The sequence below is a fragment of the Saccostrea cucullata genome, unplaced genomic scaffold (genome assembly GCF_032062105.1).
Source record: "Saccostrea cucullata isolate Sc308-1 unplaced genomic scaffold, CSIRO_AGI_Scuc_v1 ctg617, whole genome shotgun sequence".
NCBI classification, from domain to species: Eukaryota; Metazoa; Mollusca; class Bivalvia; order Ostreida; family Ostreidae; genus Saccostrea; species Saccostrea cuccullata.
Window position 1 is genome coordinate 158,547 of NW_026932360.1, and position 23,579 is coordinate 182,125.

General features: G+C 34.6%; 1 protein-coding gene and 1 long non-coding RNA gene across 5 annotated transcripts; one reads left to right on the forward strand and one right to left on the reverse strand.

Moving 5' to 3' along the window:
- Positions 1 to 3,462: 3,462 nt before the first annotated feature.
- LOC134234964 (uncharacterized) lies at positions 3,463 to 22,237 on the reverse strand. The gene is made up of 3 exons (XM_062717047.1): positions 22,139 to 22,237; positions 15,070 to 15,199; positions 3,463 to 3,949 (listed from the first exon to the last, which is right to left on the reverse strand). Exons 2-3 carry the CDS (start codon positions 15,197 to 15,199, stop codon positions 3,555 to 3,557), a joined length of 525 nt encoding a protein of 174 aa, XP_062573031.1. The 5' UTR covers positions 22,139 to 22,237; the 3' UTR covers positions 3,463 to 3,554.
- Positions 3,983 to 11,388, forward strand: LOC134234948 (uncharacterized). Of its 4 annotated transcripts, none has more exons than XR_009985293.1 (6): positions 3,983 to 4,091; positions 4,249 to 5,651; positions 7,401 to 7,457; positions 7,822 to 8,266; positions 8,539 to 8,735; positions 9,105 to 11,388. It is a non-coding gene; the product is annotated as an uncharacterized LOC134234948 (long non-coding RNA). The 4 variants fall into 4 exon arrangements; XR_009985292.1 differs by having other exon boundaries at positions 4,053 to 4,431; positions 5,333 to 5,651; XR_009985290.1 differs by having other exon boundaries at positions 4,058 to 5,651.
- Positions 22,238 to 23,579: the final 1,342 nt, after the last annotated feature.

A 23,579-nucleotide genomic window follows, 5' to 3' on the forward strand; every position in this document is an offset into this window, starting at 1 on the left:
GAAAATTCCAGATTTAATTAATGTACCTTTAATTTCAAACAGTTACTCGATTTTACCTCATGTAAACAAGCATCATGGCTGCTAGATTTATGTATCAGTTTTTACCTCCCCTCGCTTCCCATCACTTCCGTTACTACGGTTGTATTATTGCGCGGTAAATTTGAACTCATAAAAACAACACAGTTTTACATCCCCAGTTGAATAATTATTTTAAAATTAAATTATAAGGAATAACGTCTAATTCTTGGCCAAATTATCGAGTATAATATGGTTTGGGTCAGTTTACGCTTTTTTATAATCCGCTTCGCGGATATATAAGCGTAAATACAATTATATAATACACTGTAGATATTTTTTGTGAATTTTATCATCACATTATAACACTTTAAGTTAAAAAAAAGATATCTTAAAGTAATCAATCTCAATAAATCTGTTAATATACTGAAAAAGTCAGGGGGGAAATAGCTCCTATTCTAGCTTAAAATTAACACATACAAATTTACTACATAACTCCTTATCTTTTAAATTTCTTCTGAATGATAGTTTGACAGTTTTGCTTAAATCATGTGAAATGTAAATGGTATTACAGGATTTTACTGCTTCTTCAATTTTTAGTGCTAGGAAAAGAAAGAAATATTTTCTGAGCAAAGAAAGGTCAAAAAAAAAATTACGCAAAATAACCTGAAACTTTTTCTTGTCACAATTTTTTTATGTCATTTGCCCGACCGTGACAAGGAAACCACGGCGGGTGTGACCGTACGGTTGACAAGGGATACCTGCTGCCCCATGGAAACTGATTCCACCTCAGATGTTTTTAGATGTTTTCTGATGCTTGCTCTGCTTCCGATTTCTCTTGTTTAAGTAGACTTTTGAACTCGATTACTGTTCTTTATATCCATATTTCATTAGAAGAAAAAAATGTATATATGTATGAGTGGGAAAAAAATTCCCGAGAGAGACTTATAACTAAGTATACTTGACTCTAGGTAGGATTCTTCTCTGGTTTCTGACTAGATGGAATATTCAAAGTACATTTGTTGACATGTCTTATATATTTAGATGTAAGAGATTTAAAAGCCATATTTTTCTTTCCTCAGCACAATTATACAACTTTAAATAGAAATGGTAAACTGCGTTTGAAAACTATCAGGGACTATATGTTTGGCGAAATGGTGGCGTATGAAAATATCTTTTTTTCTGCCTCTCAAAATTATTATAGAACATTGATTTTATTTATAATTTTTACGCAATCAAAGACTAGATGAAAATTTCAAATATAAGTTAAACTAATAATAAGGGACTAAAGTTTCAAAATACATCAAATAAATAAAATTTTTCACACATACTAGAACTATGTTGGCTTTTAAATGTTTCAAATCTAAATACAGATTTGAGCCAAAAATCGTAAAAGGTGTTATTTCTCTCTTAGTAAACGATCAAAACTTTTAGTTTTTGTATCATTTTGTACCTTAATGTGACAACTTTACTATATGTGAAAATTGGAAAAAGTTAAATATAGGAAGCATATAAAAATAATTAATAAATCCTAAAAATCTAAGAAAAGTAGAGGAAATTCGGATTAGGAGATATCCATTTTATTTAAATTATCTATGTCATTTGGTAATATCATCATATAGGGCCTATATGGTAGTATCTCTTTATGCAACAAGAAAAACTTTCAATCTTTTGAATTACAAGTAGGGATCGCATGATTGGAAACAGTAATTTTTATTCTTAATGTCCAGGAAAAAGGGAATGACCTCGAACTGACCTAGCCTCTAATATTAAACGGTCAAATTTAATCTCATTGATACCATCTCTTAGTGATATTGTCCTCTTGATTCTGTGAAAATTTCATTAATTTTTGAATACAAGAAATGTGAGAAGAATCCTACCTTAATAATAATTCTAAACTTAATGATTATGATTATTTTGACACTTTGGTTTACTTTATTATAACATTGGAAATTTTGATGTGCTGTTGTGTTCACTATGACACTGGGGCAATAAATTTTAAAAACTTGATTTATAATAGTGATCATTATTGCATTAAGTTATAACTTTAAGAACTCTTTCTGTATTTGTATAGTGATCACTTTAAACATTTTGCTTTACTCTAGAAATCAGAAAATACTAGTATACGTGATATAGTTCTGTCTTAGATGATAATTAGGGAATAACTGTCTTCTAATTTGGTATTTGCGACCGTTAATGCTGATTTAACGGTCGCAAATTGAGTTTTATCGGCGACGCGTAAACGTACTCGTACTGTAGGCCTTTATTTTAAAATTTAAAGTACTGCCGTTTCCCTTCTAAAACTTCTATTTACGATAGTGAGAAAATTTCGATACTATAAAGATTACTATGAAACAAAGTGATCACGACTTTACATTTTAAGTTGGCATTCAAATTTTCAAACAGAGTTTCCTCCTTTAATAAGACTGTCTGGACAAATTTTGTTTAAAATGTTTTGGGCAAAAGTAACATAGGTAAAATTATGACTTTTGTTTACAGTGCTAACAAACTTTTTTTCAAAAAAAATTTAATTTTTATGCCCCCATAATCGAAGACTCGGGGGTATATATAATTTTTGTCTTGTCTGTCCGTCAGTCTGTCTGTTTGTCCGAAAAAACTTTAACCTTGCCCATAAATTTTGTCTAAGTGGGGTTCTGGCATTCATATTTCACAGGTGTATTCTTTGTGACAAGACCTCCCTTTCGGTACCACCAAATCTGACCTTGGAGTTTGACACATTTTTACACAAAAAATACTAAACTTTTACTTTGGCCATGGACGGTTGATGGTAGGACTTTCATACTTCGAATATGTATTCTTTGTGAAAATACCTCATTGCGTACCAACAATTTTTACCCTTTGACCTTGGAGATTGATCTACTTTTAAAAAAAACTTTAACCATGGCCATAAACTTCTGATCGGTAAGGGTGGGTTAGGGCTTTTATACTTCACATGTGTAATCCTTAAAACAAGATTTTTCATTGGAAACCAACAACTTTGCCCCTTTGACTTGGAGTTTGACCTACTTTAAAAAAAACTTTATCCTTGTGTATAACTTTTGAACAGATGGTGCTGAGAGTTTCATACTTCAAATATATTATTCGTGTGACAAGACTTTTCTTTAGATACCAACAACTTTAACCTTCACCCTAGAGTTTGACCTACCTTTAAATAACTTTAACCTTGGCCATGACTTTTGAACAGGTGGTGCTAGGGCTCTCATATTTCACGAGTGTATTTTTTGTGAGAAGGCCACACTTTGGGTACCAACATGATTTGCATTTTAGAAAGTTCAACCTTCGCTATGCTGCAATTCGGGGGCATTAGTGTTTCATAAACACATCTTGGTTTTTATACAATTCGATGATGTTTGTTTATTTTTTCCACATGTAAGTAATGGTTTGCTAAGAAAAGAATAAATTAGTGATTAATAAACAACAATATACTGCAGATTCTTTTATTCAGAAAGCCAAAAGATCATAAAAGTTTGGCATTTCAAACAAGAGGCAGAAAAACTTTTATCTGCCTAATTTTCCCCTTATAATCGAAATCCAGAAAACGAAGGCCAGTAAGAAGCGCTGACAATGTCCATGGTTTCCGTTGCTCTGACCGAAACTTGATCACCGGCCGTTAGTTGGATAGTCGTCGATTGAGAACACGTGTTTCTTTTCCCGGGGTTAGAGAAGTTATGACAAGAGAGTACGGCTATTGTATCGTTGTTCTTCACCAATGCTGTGACAACTGGGAATTTCGAGGTAACACTCCAGGTGAAGAAATAGAATCCGTTCTTTGGTGCAGTGAAAACATTACATTGATAACCATTTCCAGAGTTGACGACATTCATCGTATAGGGTATTGTGTCATTTGGTTGAATATTGGTGGCATTTTCTGACATTCTTGCTGTGAAAGCTATCGGTTGATTGCGCATATGTCCTTCAATGAAAAATATGTGGTTTTTCCTAATATATAATATGTTTTACGGTGTGACCGTTGGGGCGAGCGCAGCAAAACATGGACTAGTTAGAATGATGTAACTGTGTCTCCGTACAAGCCCTCACCACATATTTTAAACCGGGTCCGTAGGACAATATCACTTTAACGATAGAACGTTCTATCTAGATATGGACATGATGATACAATGTCTCATGTGTGTCATAATTTAAAAAGTATGATTTAAATCATCATATAACCTATTTCTATTTGTAAAATAATTGTTTGATTTATATTTACAGAGAATGATTGTCACTGTATACTTACTTTTAACTTTAACACTTTGTGAACCACACTTCTTTATGGTGTGACGTCATTGGTCCCAACAGATGAAAAACAGGTGAGGTGAGGTGAGATGGTGATTAAGTAAGTGATACATGCAAGCACTGACAGAGATGATATCTTTGAAAAAAAAAAGCACCCTGGTAAGTATTCCACTTTTAGAGCTTCTGTTTATATTTATCTTATCCAAACACATAGTTATAATTGTTTTACTAACCTGTAATCAGTTGAAATTTAATTGTCCTTGCATTTTAAAAACTGGTGGAACTGAACTTTTGCGTTATGCTCGGAGGTAACAAGTATATAGTAGCTGATTCTTGAAATATATACATGTTTATCACTATTAAATCAAAAATAATAAAAAAAAAAATAAATACATAATCAAAACATGAAGAATTAAGGGCCTCATTGTAAATTGTATAGATGTAATGAAAATGATTTCACAGTTAGAGACTGGCATGTCTCCCACCATTGAAAATCAGGGAAATATTTTAAAGAAATATATCAGTGTTAACAACATGAACAAGGTTGTAAAAAAGGTATCATGAAATGGGATATCTGTAAAATTTATTGTTGGAATATGGGCCATTGGGGAAATTATTTCTTTTTGTAATCAGATCACATGAACTTAATTTTTCTTAAAATCCCATGTGTCTAGCTCTTCTTCTTCATCTTCAGAAAAATCTATATCTATAAGTTTTGAATTTTGAAAATTGATAATAGATGAACATATTTTGAAAAACCATTTTTCTGCAAGAAAGCTTTCTGGATGGACCCCATCATAAAAATTGTCATATACATATTTTGACAGTCTTTTTCTGCATTTTCCATTTCTTCCCCCTTTTTTAATTGAAATTTTTGTTACGTCTTTGTCAAGGCGTATACTAGAACTATTATAGTTTGTACTGTATTCAGATATTTTGTCATTGATAAATCTAATATCATTTTCAAGGGCTTCCTGTTGAGCTGCAGTTTGATTTGGTGAATATATACTTGTCTTTAGTTTTCCTCTTGTACCCTGATATTCTTTAAATTTCTTTATAGATACAGGGGGAATAGTAGCAAATTGAACAGTGGAAGATGTTGCAAGAGAGATTTGATGAAATGATTTTTCAATATTGTAAAGCAGTGTTTGAACTTTGTCTGAAGAATGTTGGTAAACAATTTCAGTTCCAGATTGATGTTTAAGTTTCTCGGTTAAGTTGCATATTCCTCCCATGAAAACCACATGACATGGTGCAGTTTTATCAGATGAAGATTTGATTAAACGTTGAGTCTCATGAGTTAATTTTTCAATTGATGCCCCAGGTTTGAAAAGGATAGACACTTGCCAATGAAGTGGGAAAGGCTGCACTCTCTCAAGGTAAGAATGAAAACCTCTCCCCCGGGAGTCTGTTGCAACTATTAAATTCATCTTCTAGAATAGGAAAAAATGTGCTATTTTAAATACCATTCATTTGTCAGTATACTTAATAAACTCATTTTACTACTAAAATGAATTTCCATTTATTATGACAACAGAAAAACTCAGACCTTTAGTTTAGAAAATTTTGAAATTGATTTGAATGGCATTGAAAGTGACAAACTGATTTTCACATTTCAAAAATTAGAAGATGAATCATTGAAAATTATTTATAAAATGTTGAGCAGGTCATGAAAAATAGATCTCTATGCAAGTCTGTGTGTTTTATACACCGCAATTCACAAACATGAATTATACATTATTCATATTTAAAATCAGAAAATGTAATTTTAGTGTTTGATGGCTTGTTCCCCTATATATAATATTGCATCTACATGAATTCCCTGTAGCCTTAATGACACCACTTTCATGTGATTTGTATATGCATGAGTATGACATGAAATTATGAGATACAAATCGATATCATTGTTAAATAAAGCGAAAAGCACAGCAAATATATAAGGTGTAAAACTATTTATACAATATATGACGTATGCTTTAATACAAATTGTTTAAAACGAGCAGTGTTCAGTTAGAGATTGTCATATCTCCCACCGTCATCTGCTCTTTTAAATAATAGACAGCTATTTGAAGTATCATTGAGGCGCATTTGTAAGCAGAAATTTTGATGAAAAAAAGTTTGTAAACGACACAGACACTCAAAAGGTTACAAAACATTTATAGAAATGTAGACTGAGTACTGAATCCCCCTCAGGCCCAGACTTGCACAGATGTGATAAATTTTAATAATATTAGGTTAAAAGAAGTTCTTCTGGTTCAAAGTATTATTTTTATGACTAGCTGGCAGTGTGCAGAAGAAAAAGATTAAGTATACTACTTGAATTTAAACACTTTATTGTTTATATATAGAAATATATAAACAGTTAAGTTAATTACTGATGATGTGGCACTGGCATTTCATTGAATCCACTTCATTGATTGATTGCAGGTAAAGAATGACTTTCTAATCACAAAGACATGCATGTCATAATTCAAAATTGTAGAAAATGTAACAACTATGTGAAACCTGTAGGTTAAAACATCAATAACACATGTTACAAAGTAACACGCTTGCGTAATTATTCAGTTAAGAACTAGTGTTCAGTTAGAGACTGTCATGTCTCCCACCGTTCACTGATCTTAAAGGGTTACAGAAGAAATATTAATAAGCCATTTTAGACAGATAAAGAAAGTACATGTATAATTATTCTTCTGAAGTAGAAGACACATTGAACCTTTGAAACAATGAATTAAGGACGGGATCATTTATCAGATTTTCATAGGCTTTGGTTGTTTGCTTGGCAATATTTTCTATTCTTCTTATTTCTCGTTCCCTTGCCACTGTTGTTGGAGTACTCACTTTATGACAAACCCTATCCTCATTAATCAGAACAGATGGGTGCCAAGCGAAATCAGGGTCAGAATTATCTCTACCAGTGGATTTGGCTCTTGATAAAGCAACAAAAAGGGCACCTGGATTTCTGGATTCAAAAGCTCTTGTTCCAGGATTTATGATAATGTATCTATTTACTTCCCCCTCCCCGATTGTCATTCCTTGGCAACGGTGAATAGTTGTTGCCCACCCTAATCGAAGTGGTATTTGTTTCCGTTTGCAAAAATGACATCTACAATCAATTTTTCTTTCCACAGGAACTATGGGAACAAGTTTTGGAGCAGATGATATAAATGGGGGACCACTATAGCTAGGTATGTGAACTACAACAACATCAGGAAGTGCAGGTGGTCTCCTTTCATTGAAATACAAAATATCTTCAACAATGCCAATAGCACCATTAAAAAGACCAAATTTAACACACAGATTTACTGAAAGCATAACTTTTGAACCCTTGCAAATGTAAAGCGTATGAAGAAGACCACCTGCCTTTTCACTTTCACCAGATTTAGAATGGGAGCCTTTTCCAACAGCAGATATTTTTGCAACCGGGAACAACTTGTTAACTTCAAGTAATTTTGATTTATTGTGCGACCATTCTTCGTCATGTGTTGGAAAAACAAAGAGTCCCCTGTCTGACAGTCTTTTAAGAATATTGTCTCCATATTTTTTTTTCAGATTGCTCCATTGAAACTGTTGTAACCATACAGCCTGAGATGGTGTAACTGTATATTGGCGTAGATTGGAGAGGACATCTTTAAGCTCTTTTTCTTGTTCTCCTTGACGGATAATTGTATTTAATGCAACAGCTGTTTTAAAATCCTGCCAGACAAGGACACCATGCATAGATGCTGGTGATGTATTTTTAGAATGGTAAACAGGGTTATCTAGAACTGGTGGAAGTTGGACGTCATCACCTAAGAAAACAACTACTGGGAGACCTCCCCAACTCTGATCAGAAATGCCAGTGCCACATCTACTGTGAAACTCCATCCACCCAAGTGTTGTTGAACCAATCAGTGATCTTTCATCAACTAGAATAACATGAAGATCAGAAAAATTCTCCTGGAGGCTTTCCCCGATAGAACCCTCTGGTGCTTTCATTTCTCTTCCTCTGAACTGGGTAGGTATTTTTAAGAAACTATGGAGTGTAACTCCAGAGATTAAATTAGCACTACTACCTGTTGGGCACAATACTTGAACAGATTTATTTGATTGGTAGAAAAGACGTATAGCTTTTACAAGACAATTTATAAGAAAAGATTTTCCAGAACCTGCTGTACCAGTTACAATCATACGAAGGGGCTTATAATCATCCGGTTTGTTGGTATAATTAAAAAGTGTTTTCATAACAATATTGAAAGCTAATTTTTGCTCGTTGTTCATTTTTTCCAGATCCACCTGGGGTATATTTAAAGATTGATCTATATTGGCAGCTTTCGTAATGTTGTCCCACCATTCTGCACCGAAGTCAGCAGGGTAATCATTGGACGTTTTACTCCAGTCATGGTCAGGGCCACCATCATCAAAATGAAAATCTACAGACAACTCATCAAAATATGGATTTGGACGTATAGCTTCTATCCAGTCAGGTTGGTCCACATCATTGTTAGATACATCCTCTTCAGGGGTGGAGTCATCAAGTTGTTTGTGCTTGGCTCTATCAACGTCTGCTTTTATAAAATTTGGACACGAATCAAGTTCTAAAAAGGAAGTAAATTTTTCGGTCCAAGACAAATTTTGATCTTTGATATCAGAAATAGTTCTCCAATTAGGCCAATGAAGTAATAAAGAAGTTTTACAATAATTTTCATCTAAAGGCCAGTTGGCTTGAGTAGGCCCAGATATAACAGGGACTTTGCCATTTTTGCAAATATATTGATAAAGTGAACATGTATCATTTTGATTTCTGGAGATGTACTTATCAATGATTGTACTCTTTGTTATTGTGTCCATTCCAGATTGTTCAAGTACCCGACACCCTGATAGACTAACTGATTGAAAGCAGTGACTGGATCTATACAGAGGAATAGAAGAAAGTTCATAACATGCTTCAACAGAGGAAATGTCCCTTTTTACTGTTTCCATTAAAAGTTTAGTACAAATTGATTTACCAGTTATACCAGAAGATTCATCTGCACAGTTAACCATATCAGAGAAGAGATCTGAGAGAGCACCAGTGGGTTCATTTCCCTTGCAGGCATAACCTGTAATATATCTTTCAGTTGCAATAATTTCATCAACTGATGGATTGGAAGGATCACTTTTGGAAAGAATTAGTGAAATATCACCGTTGGCTCTCCAGCCTTGTGTATGAAAGCGAGAGTGTTGAACAAGTACTGGATGATCTCTTTCCATTTCTAAGCGATGGGATCCATTTCGATCCTTTACTATTGCTGGTGATGAACGTAATTGTTTTGGAAACTCCATTCTACAACTTTTTTGTGAATTATTTGGTCGTAATTGTCGTAGGCAGTAATCGGAACAACGATGCAGATTAAATCTATTGGTTAAAAGCAAGTGATCTTCCAGAAGGCTTTCTTGGGAAATACTAACATCCAGGAGAAGTTTAAAAAGAGGGTTATTTTCTTCAGGAGGAGGAGGAGCATTACCTTCAGGTGGAGGCCACAAATTTCTGTTTGGATTACCACTTTCATCCTTACCAGCAGGATGAGAAGCAGTCATACCAAAATTTTCAGCTGCCCATTGAGAAAGTTTCACAGCACATTGTTCATCAGATAGACCAGCTGAAATAGCATTGTGTATTAATTCATGAGGCTCTCTATCTGACCTCCAACAAAGGCCGTGCCAGTGGACCATACCTCTGGATTTGGCAAACTCTTGCCTGTACCAGTAGGAGTCAACACCAAAGACGGGTCCCATTACATTTTTGAAGTATGACTGAGTTCTGAGATCAAAATAATGTGCAACTATATGAGCATTTTCCTGAAGAGTTTTGAAAAGGATATTTTTGTCTGTTAGATCTACAGATAAACCAGTTGTCTCTGAAACATACATTGAAAGCAAACGTTTAAGAGGTTTAAAGTGAAATTCTGCACAACTGCCAGTAGTGAAAAATGAGGGCAGACCTGCACCTTCATTTATTTTATATTGCACTAATGCTCTTAATTCTTTCCCCCTTTGTTCCCAGTACTGAGATGTCCCTCTTAAATTTCCCCCAAAATAGAGAATTTTTTGGCAAATTGAAGTGTCACCATTTTCAATTAATTTTTTCAACTCGTTTATAGTAAATTGCTGATCACCAAGTTTCTGTTTAATAATGAAACTACTTTGTTCAAGCGCCCTTTTTCTCATTATCATGTTATGAACAACAAATTTAAAGTATGGATGTTTTGCAAACCTTCCATCACTGTACCATATTAAATGTTCAGCCCACAGTCCCATAGAAGATAATGTAATAGGCCTGTTGACAAAAAAGTCTCCAGAGCCATAGGGAAAAAGAGCAGGAAAGGCAAGGGTAAAGAAGTGTTGTGTTGTAAATTCAGATACAGGGATGTTGTCTCTTGTAGGCCAAGGAATGGTGATGGTGCCCAGTCTGTTCATAGTAACTCCCCCATGGTTTTCACCAATTATTTCAGTAACAATTTTCTCTACCTTTTCTCGTATGTGTATATTTGAATCTGGTAGTTGAGCACCAGAATGTGTAAAGCCCTGAGAAACCCCAATGTCTGTCTGATCAAGTGATGGACCTTTATCATTTTTGTGGACAGTATTTTCTTTGAATTCTAATGTAACAATGTCGGTTAATTGTCCATCTTCAGGAATTGATTGCAACCTTTCATTACTAATAATGATGTCAGAGTATGCAGGATTATTTTTCTTAAGCCATTTTAAGGACTGTTCAATTTTTAAACGCCGGACTCGAAATTCTTTGGAGGTATCATTTTTGCCTTTTTTTCTAACTTTTATTATTTGTATTTCAGGGGGCAATCTAGGAAAAATTTTTGCTGGTTCATTGATTTCTTGGGGGAAAGTGACACAATGACCTGAAGATGCAATACCACCATGATTTAGCATGTGGACATTAATGCATGGAGTAATTCTACTGATTAGTTGTTGTTCTACAATTGTAAGATCTTTTAGTTCCTCAGGTAATTTACCTGGGTCCATATTGTTTTCTTTTGAGTATAATTTTATATTTTGCTTATCTCTATAACAACGCGTACAAATTTCACTTGTGGCCATTTTCATATCTAGTCTCCTTTCATTATATATTGTACAAAGTTCAAATGCTCTTATTGAATCCATTGCCTTATCAAAATGTTGGTTGTCTTCAGAAGGAGGAGGAGGAGGGGGAATTTCATTTTCATGGATTTTATAAGTATTTATTTTATTTTGAATTTTCGAGTTTAATCTTCCCTTTCTACTTTTCAACTTAAGATATGTTTCGTTTTGTGCTGGCATTTCATATGGCACACCAAATTTTCTGCAGCGTTCTTGAAGTTTTTTCTCGTGTTGCGATAAATGGGTATGTTTTTCTCTTTTGTTTTGTTTTTGGGAAGTAGGTGAAGGATCATGTAAATTTTGTTGAGCATGTCTTTTTCTTGTATTTTGTGTACTTTTCAAATTATCAGAGTTTGTTGTCATTGTTTCCAGTTGTGTTGTTTCACGTTCGATTTGAGCTGTGTTTGTAGACAGTAATGTTTTGGAAATAGAGCCCTGATTTGTTTCATTTCTTAATGGACTTGATATGGTTGATGAGGATGTATGTTTGTTGAAAGAATTTTGAGTGTCTGTATTTTCTTGATGTTGAACAATGGAGCTCTCTGGCAGACTTGAATGACACTGATTGAATTGATTTGTTTTGCTTGCATAAGTATGCTCATCAGAAATGTAATTAGCATTGTTGACTTCTGTTATTTGCTGATTGTGCATCTGGGCATAAGAATGGTCATTAATATTGTCTACTTCAGTACTTGCATAGGCATGTTCTGAAAAAATGTTATTCCTGACATTTTTCATGATTTTAGCTGTGCTTTTTTGTGCACATGTATTGGAATTTGTTGTACTCTGAGAATTGGAGCCTAAATGTAATTCACATGAATTGTCATTTGATGCATTTTCATGCTCAAGACCCAAAAAGCAGTGATTTTGTTGATTTTTTGTGTTGATTTGACCACATGTTTTATCTGTTTGAACAATATTGGGAACTTGATTTGATGTCAAATTCATGAATGGTATTTCTGATTTTGGTGTTAAATACTGATAATGTTGATGCCTTAACAGTAAATGTATAGGCTGATCTTGAGAGAGAGTGTCACTTTCAAATTTGGTAAGAACATGGGATATGACATTGTCACTATTCTTACATTCAAGCCAGACATTGATTTGACAGTGAAACAATTTAGCAGCAACTTCAATTTCACAGGAGGAAGCATAATCATTACCTAAAATCATACTCTGAAAATATGACAAAGGTGTGTGTTCTTGAAGTTCAATATTGTTGCTGAAGTGTTCCCAGTTTTTAAGTATATGCTCACAGATTGTCTGTCTGTAAACATTTGTCATTGTGAAATTGCCATTGAGAGCAAGACTTAAACAATGAAAGAAGCAGTTGCCATCTCCAGGAACATTACTTATGTTGAAAACCATTTTGTCAAAATCATTGCCATCAACAGTCTGATCTTTAAAGTGGGTACTGTTTTCCATTATATTGCAGATTTCAGAGAGAGAAATATTCTAGTTATAGGCCTATATGACAGAAATATTTAACTGCAATATATTATTGCACTCTTAAATAAGCTACTATATACTTGTTACCCAATAAGAAGTTGTTTTGAGAAAATTGTCAGTCTTCACAAATTCTTGCCAGTCTTCACTGTTTGTAAACAAAGCAGACGACCCGGAAGGAGATGACCGAGATCAAAGAATGAAAAAAAAGTAAAACGGGTTAAGAAAATACTATGCATGGTTTATTATAATTTATTTATTATCCTGAGACAGCTCTATTTGTTAGTCGAAAAGGGCCTGTTGTTTTATTTTTACTCGTGTCATCGGCACTTTTCGTGGCAATCGGTAATCCTCGGCTAACTCCGCTACGCTCCATTCAATGTTATGTGCGAGGTAAGAGTCATCCGAGGAAATCCGAGTGTTTTCGTGGTAGTTTGTCGGGTAAAGTCGGAGAAGGAAATGACGTCATGAGTAAGCAAAAGTTCAGATAGGTACAGATTTGTTTACGTTACAAGCCCCATGTGCATATGTGGAGGTGGTTTGAGTGATTTAAGAATTTTTAATTGTGAAAAGATGCACGCAATTTAAAGGTAAGAATTTTTCTTAGAAACGCTATTCGTCCCTACACGGTAAGTGCGGTACTGCATGTTGCTATGCACCGCAAAGGATTACTGGGATATAAGAATTTTTTCACGCGGTCAGATAAAAATTTCTTGGAACAATGTGCAGATTTCAACCCGAATTTCCTCCGTTCGTACACGTTAGTCTATTGAGCTCGCTTCGCGAGCGTCGCTTCGCGACGCTCGCTATTATCAAATATTATTAAGAACAGAAAAATCATTGTATAAAATATATAATATTTTTTTTGAACTTTTTAAAGTCTTCTTTGAATTCAAGAGAGGGGGGATAAATATATTAATCTTCTGAGAAAAGGTAGATTAATTTCGTTCTTCATTTTTTCATTGTATCCCACTTGTTATCCCTTCGCATAACGGAAGTGACGTAATTTGCATCGGGATCGATGTTCAATACTGCCTTGATTTATATGGAAACCTGTAAGCGGTAAATGCGAAACGAAATGAATTGAAGCAAAACAAAATCTACAGAAAACGAAATGAAACCTACCGAAAAAAACAAAACGAAACGAAATTAAAAGGAAACCTACCGAAACGAAACGAAACAAAACTATCAGAATGTTTTTCGAATCAAGGTATATAATCATATAATGAGCAATTGCATATTGTATGGATTGTCTATTCATTTCAGTTAAAGCACTTGTTAATATAAGTTTAAACACCAATAAATGCTCCCTTCTCTAGTGATACATTTACATATACAAGCATAACATATATACAACCCGGCTTCAGAGGGTCGGTTCAGGTTCAGTAGGAATGGAATGACTCCAAGTAAAGTTTTCATCATTTACTGGAAAAATCAACGATCGAATTATACAGTTGTTCAGTAGATATTTGACATGAGGTGTAAAAGTCCTAGAACAATATAGCAATATAGTAATTTACATCCCTGATCATGAGAATTATATTTGATTTTAAAAAAAGGTCAAAAGTATAAAGAATTCAATGACGAACTATACTGTACATAACACGCAATAGAAAATTCCCCTCCAAAAATATCACATGATTAGATTCTTAACAAATGATCATTACTGACCAATACAACAATACAACAGTAGAGTAACTTTATTTCGACACTTCGATCCGTTAAAAACCCATAAAATTTGAGAAATGCTGTATCTAGATAATTAAATAGGTGTACTATTTAAATTAAAGAATACTACGCATATTGAAATTAGTATTTTGAAATTATACAGGAAAAGTATGTTCACAAATACATCACTAGAGAAGGCAGCATTTATCAGTTTTGATATATTATATAAATATAGAACAATATAAATTTATACGAAGTAATAATAGTCCACAATTATGCAGTTACACATTATATATAATTAGATTAATTACATGTATATATGTTGATTTTGAAAACATTCTGACAGTCTTGTTTCGTTTCGTTTCGGTAGGTTTGGTTTTGATTTCGTTTCGTTTGGTTTTGATTTCGTTTCGTTTCGGTAGAGTTCATTTCGTTTCATTTCTATTTCGTTTCGCATTTTACAGGTACCATGATTAATAAAGATGTTTTCTGCGAAGAGATATCCTATGCTTTGCTGTGCCTTTTTATATTAGCAGTATACTATATTCTAGTAGTAATAATTAAGTACACGGCCACGATTCTCAGCACCACGACCTTTACCACCACCACCTCGACCTTCATGACCACCGCGGCCATGAACAACTTCACAGTGTTGTGTAAAGACAACAAGGACAACCAATATCAATATCCTTAGCATCTTAAATTAAAATAGGGAAAATAGGGAAATTATTACTGCTTTAACGGTGTCTAGGTATTGCAGCATTACTGAAACGTTTGAACTGTTCTGAGATTTCTGATCAGTTCCTCAATAAGAGTAGAACTGTTCTATAATATAGCTTAAAAGTGGCATCTCTCTCTAAAACACCATCTGTCTTTAAAAATCAGGAGAGGCTTGGATCACATACATGGAATTTAAGCAGTAGCGGTCTGGTATAGGTTCCTTGTATAAATTTTCAGACCTAATCATCGGTGTATTCATGTATCTGTTAATATAGGCTGTGGGTTCTTTTATTCTTACTTAATCTTAGCGGGTTAAAATAAAAAGCATTGTGCGCGATAAGTGATAGCCTTACATAAGCCTTGAGCTAACATTTAGACTATAAGTGCTGCTGTTTGTGTTTCTCTATCTCATTCAAGTTTGCTCTGGAAAAATATGTACTTTTTCAATTGTCGCCCGTCTGGTACAGTTCATGCACTTAGAGCGTTTGCTCTGGAGTCGCGCAGCAAGGAGAAGAATCCTAATAATTATTATAACTTTGCAGGTTCTAATCTTACTGCGGAAAGTGGAGACCGGTCCTTCGGATGAGACCTTAAAAACCGAGTTCACATGACATTCCTTCACTCCTCAATGGCCCTGAGTGCCGAGAATAGCTTTAAAATTTGCAGCCCTCCATAGGCAAGCCATGGCGTCTCATTGTATCATCTATCCTTAATGAAGGTCTAATGGTCAGCAGAGGTATGTTTTATAAATAACAAAAGAGATTCAATGATAGTTTTACCCCCGCACCAAAACATGTAATAGAATACCATCATCAACAAAATGTAACAATATAAATGATCAAATTCAAACAAAAATCCTAAAAATATATATGGCACGCCAAATTCACAAAAATGAGATAAACCTAGTTTCACAATTGATAAACTAGGTTTATCGACTGTAAACTATAGTTTACAAACCGTAAACTATAGTTAACGATTCTTAAAGTATAGTTTTCATCTGTAAAACTATATTAACGGTTGTTAACTATAGTTTACGAATGCTAATCTAAGTTTATCTGTCTGAATAAAGCGTTAACAATAGATTTTGTTGATAAACATAGATTCACGTTTGTAAACTATAGTTTACAATCGTAAACTATAGTTAAGAGTTGTTAATCATAGTTTTACAAATCGTGAAACTATATTTATCAGATCGTTAACTTGTCACGATTGTGACAATGATACCGATTGTTTTATATAGGATTCGTGTTACCCTGTTTGTACATTTGTACTTTCCCCATTTGTACATCGCATAATCGGTTACATTTCTTATTATTGATTCACTGTACTTACATGTCTAGAAGAATATGATCTTATGATTTTAATTTTTATCATCTTGGATGAATATCAGTATTGTAATACGCTAGATTTGTTGTAAATATCGTTTCTGATTCTGAAACTTTATGTATAGAAACCGCCATCATGATGATTGTTTTGTGGAATATCACGCCCGATTTTAAATGTAATTTCTCTGTACTAAGCATTTTTTATCGAAATCTAATACTTAGGGGATATTGTCATTTTGTATAAATGTTTTACATTATGATTGTCATATTTTTATGTCGATTATCTATTGTTATTATTAAACATTATTTGACAATGATTATTGCCGGTGACTGCCGGTGGTACCGGAGATCTGCCGGTCGTCCCTAGGGAAGCGCGCGGGTCTCCGGGGGACTCTCTAGAGCTATATAAGCAGAGGATAAGAATTGCCGGTGGGACTCGGCATTTAGATTTTGAGGTTAGCGGTTGTTTATTTGATTCTTAGCATTTTTCATTAGGAATTTAGTAATTTTTTTGAATTAATTCATCAATTTTTCTTATAGTGAATACGGGTTAATCTCGTTTCACTATTAATTACTAGTATTTATCGTAGGACGTTTATATTGGGTTAATCTCGATATTAAACGATTAAATAATTTTGTTACGGTTTGACTGAAAGTGAGTCTTAAAGTCTTTCCGTGTAAATAATTGTTTATCTTTGATAGATTTTAGTAATTCAATCAATTTAAAGTGATAATCTAGTTGCGTTTATAGGAATATTCAAGCAGGAATTAAGGCTAGGATTTGATATAGAAATTATAGAGATAAATTTCTTGCTTTAAATAGCTTTTATAGATTGTGTAGATTCGTTCAGAAATACTTTGGTTTTTCTAAGGTATTTCTAGTATTTATTACTCACTATTCGGGTCATTCTCGTTTAGTGCGCCACCCCCCCCCCCCCCTTTTATCGTATTAACGTAATACGAAGGTTGTGTTAGTGTAGTATTTCATTGTGAATTTGGGTGATTCCCGACTTCCAGTGAATTTTATTGTACTTGTATATTAATTAGTACACCTATTGTGACTTTTTTTTTATTGAATAAATTTGTAAACTTTAAATAAGGCTTATCATTAAACTTCCCCGTAGTTATTTACGAGTCCAAACACAGGTTATTCTTGTGTTATTATAGGAGATCTATATTTACGGGTCATTCTCGGAAATAATCACAGTACTACATGGGTTATTCCCGTGTAGGCTTCTGAGGAGTACTTGTGCGTGAGATCCAAGCAGCTCAGGTCCGTTACATTTGGTGGCAGCGGTGGGATCTGCCAAGTACATCGGTGGATCCAGAGATACGTAACCCAGAACCAGTGCTGAGAAAAATCCATGCATAGGTACTATACCAGATCCAAGACTAGGATGGAGCCATCCCTTAATCCCGGACATTCCAGAGGACAATCCACAGATGAGGAACTCCTCATAGATTTATCGCCGTCAGCGTTAAATAGATCACTCCGAGGGGAACAGAGCAAGTCCAGCAATGACAACTCTACACAAGAAGAAAATGACTCAGATACTCAGGCTAGAATATCAACGCCTACACGTCAAATAAGAAGATCCAAAAGGACTGTACGTCAGCAAAGGGAGATAATCCCTACAGACACAGAACTGTCAGAACCAGTCACACAATCATCACAGAATAATTCTGTCACAGACCCTATGAAGCTAATGATGGAACAGATGGCCCATACAATGAAAGCCATGCAAAATATGATGGAAGCAACTACTCAAACTCTCAGACAAGTAAGCAACCAGACAATGAAAGTCATGCAGGATGTGATGGAAGCGACTACCCGAAATCTCGGACAAGTGAACAGCCAGATACATACTACAAACTGCGAGCTGCAGCCTAAAATATCGAGAATCAGCTCAAACAACAAGAAGTCAGAGACAGAAACCAAAGAAAGCAATTACGAGGAATCAAATGAAGATTCAGAACAGTCTGAAAATGAGCAACCTATCAACTCAAAGACTAGAGATTTGTTCGAGTCCAAGAAGTCAGATAGCCACAAGCTTGATTGTAAGCTTCCGCCTTACACAGGTTCCGAGATATGGAGAGTTTGGCTGAATCGCTTTGAGTCTGTAGCTGAGTTAGCCAAGTGGAACGCTAAAGATAAGTTACAGCAGATATTACCAAGAATACAGGGAAATGCAGCTGATTTTGTTTTTGGTCAGCTGAAGAAGGAGACTATAGGGAACTATGAGACCTTAGTTGCAGAAATAGAATCCAGATTTGGAACACTGGAAAATAAGAGAGTCTACAAAACTCAATTCAACAACAAAAGGCAAGGAAAAGATGAAAGTCTTGAAGAGTATGCTGCTGACATTAAACGTCTTTATGACTGGGCTCACCCTAGTAGAGATGCCAGCACAAGACAGGAAGACTTAATTTCAAAAATTTTTGCAAGGACTATGGGATCCTAAGGCAAGGCAATACATTGAATTACACAAAGAACCATCAACAATTGAAGAGGCAGTACAGCAGGTAGCTGCTTATATGTCAGTCACTTCCAATATGACCACCAATGAAGAGAGACGCCCTATTAGACAGGCTAAGACTTATGGAAAGGGAGACAATCGCTATGCTGAGAAGGGAAATGCAAATTCCATGAAGATGACAAAGGGAAATTGCTTCATATGCAACATGCCCGGACATTTTGCCCGAGAGTGCCCGGATAGGAATTTTCACAGGACAGAGAGATCACAGTACAGGAAAACTCCTGAGAATACCATGTCATCATCTCTACCAAGTAAAGACGAACAGCCAGAGACAAACCAAAGCCAAGCTACAAGTACAATGTCACCTGATGCACCAGAATTTCAACCAAGTCATCAATCAGAATGGAATGTGTACTCGGATATTGATTGCAGAGACAAAAAGGAGACGCTTTTAAACTAGAAGGGGTCAGCTCCAGTGACCAAGAGAAGACCCCAAGTAACGAAGGCCAAAATGACTGTAAAATTTTAATCAAACCTATTTTAAGTGGAAATTTAGATGAGTCGGGGGAGAAAATTGAAAACCAGGAGAAATTCCAGCCTTACGTCAGGGACGTTTCAAGGGAAGAGGAACTGAATGCTCAGAGGGAGTGCATTAGGAGACAGCTCCTCAAGGCAGATGGGATTTACGTTCAGGGAACAATTCAGGGGACAAAAGTGGAGTTCACAGCAGACACAGGGGCTGCGAGAACTATATTGTCTGATAAAGTATTTTTGAGACTCCCCAGTGACCAAAGACCAGAGCTTAAGGAAGCCTCAAGCCTTGTAGCGGTCAATGGAGATCCACTTAAAGTCTTAGGGAAAGCTGAATTTGCAGTGCAGTTAGGAAATCTAGCATTACAAAGGGAGATAATTGTTGCGGGAATAGAAGATGAATGCCTCTTAGGTATGGACATCTTGCTGGACAGTCAATTTGGGCCTGTAGTTATCAATTTGAATGACAGTTTCATTTCTATGAATGGCTGTAATATACCTTTCACAAAAGCGAGTCGAATTCAAGATGGTGCTGGAAGATTCGTGTACAAGACCTTTGACAATGGCTAGCAGACCAGCGTTGATTAATCTTCAGTGAAGAAAATTAGTTAGAATGTGGTGTAAGTATGGTCAGAGTTTAGGTATATGCATTTTGTAATTTTGTTTTTATTGTTGTATATTAAAAGAACAATTTCTAACAATTGAAGTATGTTAGGATTGGGAAACTGAGGAAATTATATGACTGTCTTGTGTACATTTTTTTTAATGTTCAATATTAATGATCGAGAAATGTATTGAGAATGTATAGTGACAAATATTGTTGTTTTTTATCTTAAGAATTTGGTGATGACACCAAAGTTTTTAAGAGGGGGAAAATGTCACGATTGTGACAATGATACCGATTGTTTTATATAGGATTCGTGTTACCCTGTTTGTACATTTGTACTTTCCCCATTTGTACATCGCATAATCGGTTACATTTCTTATTATTGATTCACTGTACTTACATGTCTAGAAGAATATGATCTTATGATTTTAATTTTTATCATCTTGGATGAATATCAGTATTGTAATACGCTAGATTTGTTGTAAATATCGTTTCTGATTCTGAAACTTTATGTATAGAAACCGCCATCATGATGATTGTTTTGTGGAATATCACGCCCGATTTTAAATGTAATTTCTCTGTACTAAGCATTTTTTATCGAAATCTAATACTTAGGGGATATTGTCATATTGTATAAATGTTTTACATTATGATTGTCATATTTTTGTGTCGATTATCTATTGTTATTATTAAACATTATTTGACAATGATTATTGCCGGTGACTGCCGGTGGTACCGGAGATCTGCCGGTCGTCCCTAGGGAAGCGCGCGGGTCTCCGGGGGGACTCTCTAGAGCTATATAAGCAGAGGATAAGCATTGCCGGTGGGACTCGGCATTTAGATTTTGAGGTTAGCGGTTGTTTATTTGATTCTTAGCATTTTTCATTAGGAATTTAGTAATTTTTGAATTAATTCATCAATTTTTCTTATAGTGAATACGGGTTAATCTCGTTTCACTATTAATTACTAGTATTTATCGTAGGACGTTTATATTGGGTTAATCTCGATATTAAACGATTAAATAATTTTGTTACGGTTTGACTGAAAGTGAGTCTTAAAGTCTTTCCGTGTAAATAATTGTTTATCTTTGATAGATTTTAGTAATTCAATCAATTTAAAGTGATAATCTAGTTGCGTTTATAGGAATATTCAAGCAGGAATTAAGGCTAGGATTTGATATAGAAATTATAGAGATAAATTTCTTGCTTTAAATAGCTTTTATAGATTGTGTAAATTCGTTCGGAAATACTTTGGTTTTTCTAAGGTATTTCTAGTATTTATTACTCACTATTCGGGTCATTCTCGTTTAGTGCGCCACCCCCCCCCCCCTTTTATCGTATTAACGTAATACGAAGGTTGTGTTAGTGTAGTATTTCATTGTGAATTTGGGTGATTCCCGACTTCCAGTGAATTTTATTGTACTTGTATATTAATTAGTACACCTATTGTGACTTTTATTTATTGAATAAATTTGTAAACTTTAAATAAGGCTTATCATTAAACTTCCCCGTAGTTATTTACGAGTCCAAACACAGGTTATTCTTGTGTTATTATAGGAGATCTATAATATTTACGGGTCATTCTCGGAAATAATCACAGTACTACATGGGTTATTCCCGTGTAGGCTTCTGAGGAGTACTTGTGCGTGAGATCCAAGCAGCTCAGGTCCGTTACAAACTATAGTTAACGGTTTGTAAACTATAGTTTACAAATCGTGAAACTGTATTTATCAGATAATCTATGTTTTGCAATCGCAAATGATTTTTTTCGATGTTAAGTATAGTTTACGGTTGTGAAACATAGATTTTGGCTTTAACTATGGTTTACAGATGTATAATATAGATTAACGTTGTTAACTATAGTTTACAGTCCGTAAACTATAGTTTGCAACCGATAAACCTAGTTTATCGACTTGAAACTACCGGTATGTTTTGCTCATTTTTGTGGATTTGGCGTGCCATAAATATATTTCTTACCTTTTTGGTTTTCTCTGCCTATAAATATTACTTCAAAGCAGCTGCAGTATTTATATCTGTATTTGTAGATGACCAGTTTTAATTCAAGTCACGTTTACATAATAAATATCATACACCATGTGGGTTGATAGATCCATTGAATGTATTCACATTTGTCTAAAATCCGGGATTGTGCAGTTTGAACTATCATTTTTCTCCCCGTCTGTTTATTGATATATTTATCTAAATGTAAATATAAGCTTTTATTTTTTCAATAAAAACAATAGCTGCGTAAATAAATGATTAATTCATGATGAGATGCACAGTAAAACAACAAGTTGGCATTTACATTTTTGTCCTTAGTCATATTAAAGGCTAACGGCATTCTTTTTTTCTAAATAAAGTATACACTTCAAAAAAAGAAACGCGTAATAGGAACAATATCCTGAAAATGTTTAATATTTTTTTTCATAATTTCTCTTTTAGAGGGATATGACGCATTCAAGTAAAATGCATTATTTTTTAATGAAATTGTTAACTTTACAGCTATTCTACAAATCTCACAGAAAAAAAGACCTGATTTTGCAAAATTCTTTAAAAATCTTTGATCTCAATTTTCATTTGTTTGTTTCTGATGCAATTACTTCAGACACAAAAGGGCTATCAAAAGCGGGGGTTCTCGATATTTTGAATCTGGTTTTATCTGAAAATTGACGCTTTCTAAAAATACTGCATCTGAATGTTGCATAGCACAAAAAGGAAAATGGGCAACTGAAAGAAGATAAACCAGTCTACAATTGCAAAAGGTTTTAATGTTATGCACAGCACCATTACAAACCTATGAAACATAAATCATTAACCTGGAACACCCAATGTTCGCAAGAAATACGGGAGACCACATGTGACATCAGCAGCTCAGCATCACTTCAGAGGATTACGTAAACTTCATGAATGTAACACAATGACGTCATCTGCAGCATTAGCTATTCCTGAACTGGACAGATCATCTAACAAGACTGTTTTCAGTTGCCTATGAATTACTGCAAGAGGATTATTCATGCCATTTTTCTGACCCCAAAATACCCCAAACACCGACTTCAAAGATCTCCGATCAATAGAGTATGACCACAGCATCACCGCTGAAAAGTTTTGTTGAGCTAATAGTCCAGAATGTTAATCGGAAAGCCTTTTATAAATTTAAGAGTGCTAAGGCTTCGTAATGAACGTTAGACAGAAAACTGCACCAAGGACGTTAAAAAATTGGTGGTGGTAGTGTAATGATATGGAAAATGGTATCACATAAAAGTAAGACTAATCTGGTTCGTATTCAAAGGACTTTGATAGAAAAAGGTACTCATACGATGTTATACCTGCACATGCCTATTAAATTTTGCGGTATTCTAGAGCCGTAGTTCAATCTGACAATACACAGCAACATACGGATTGTTTGACACTCCCATTC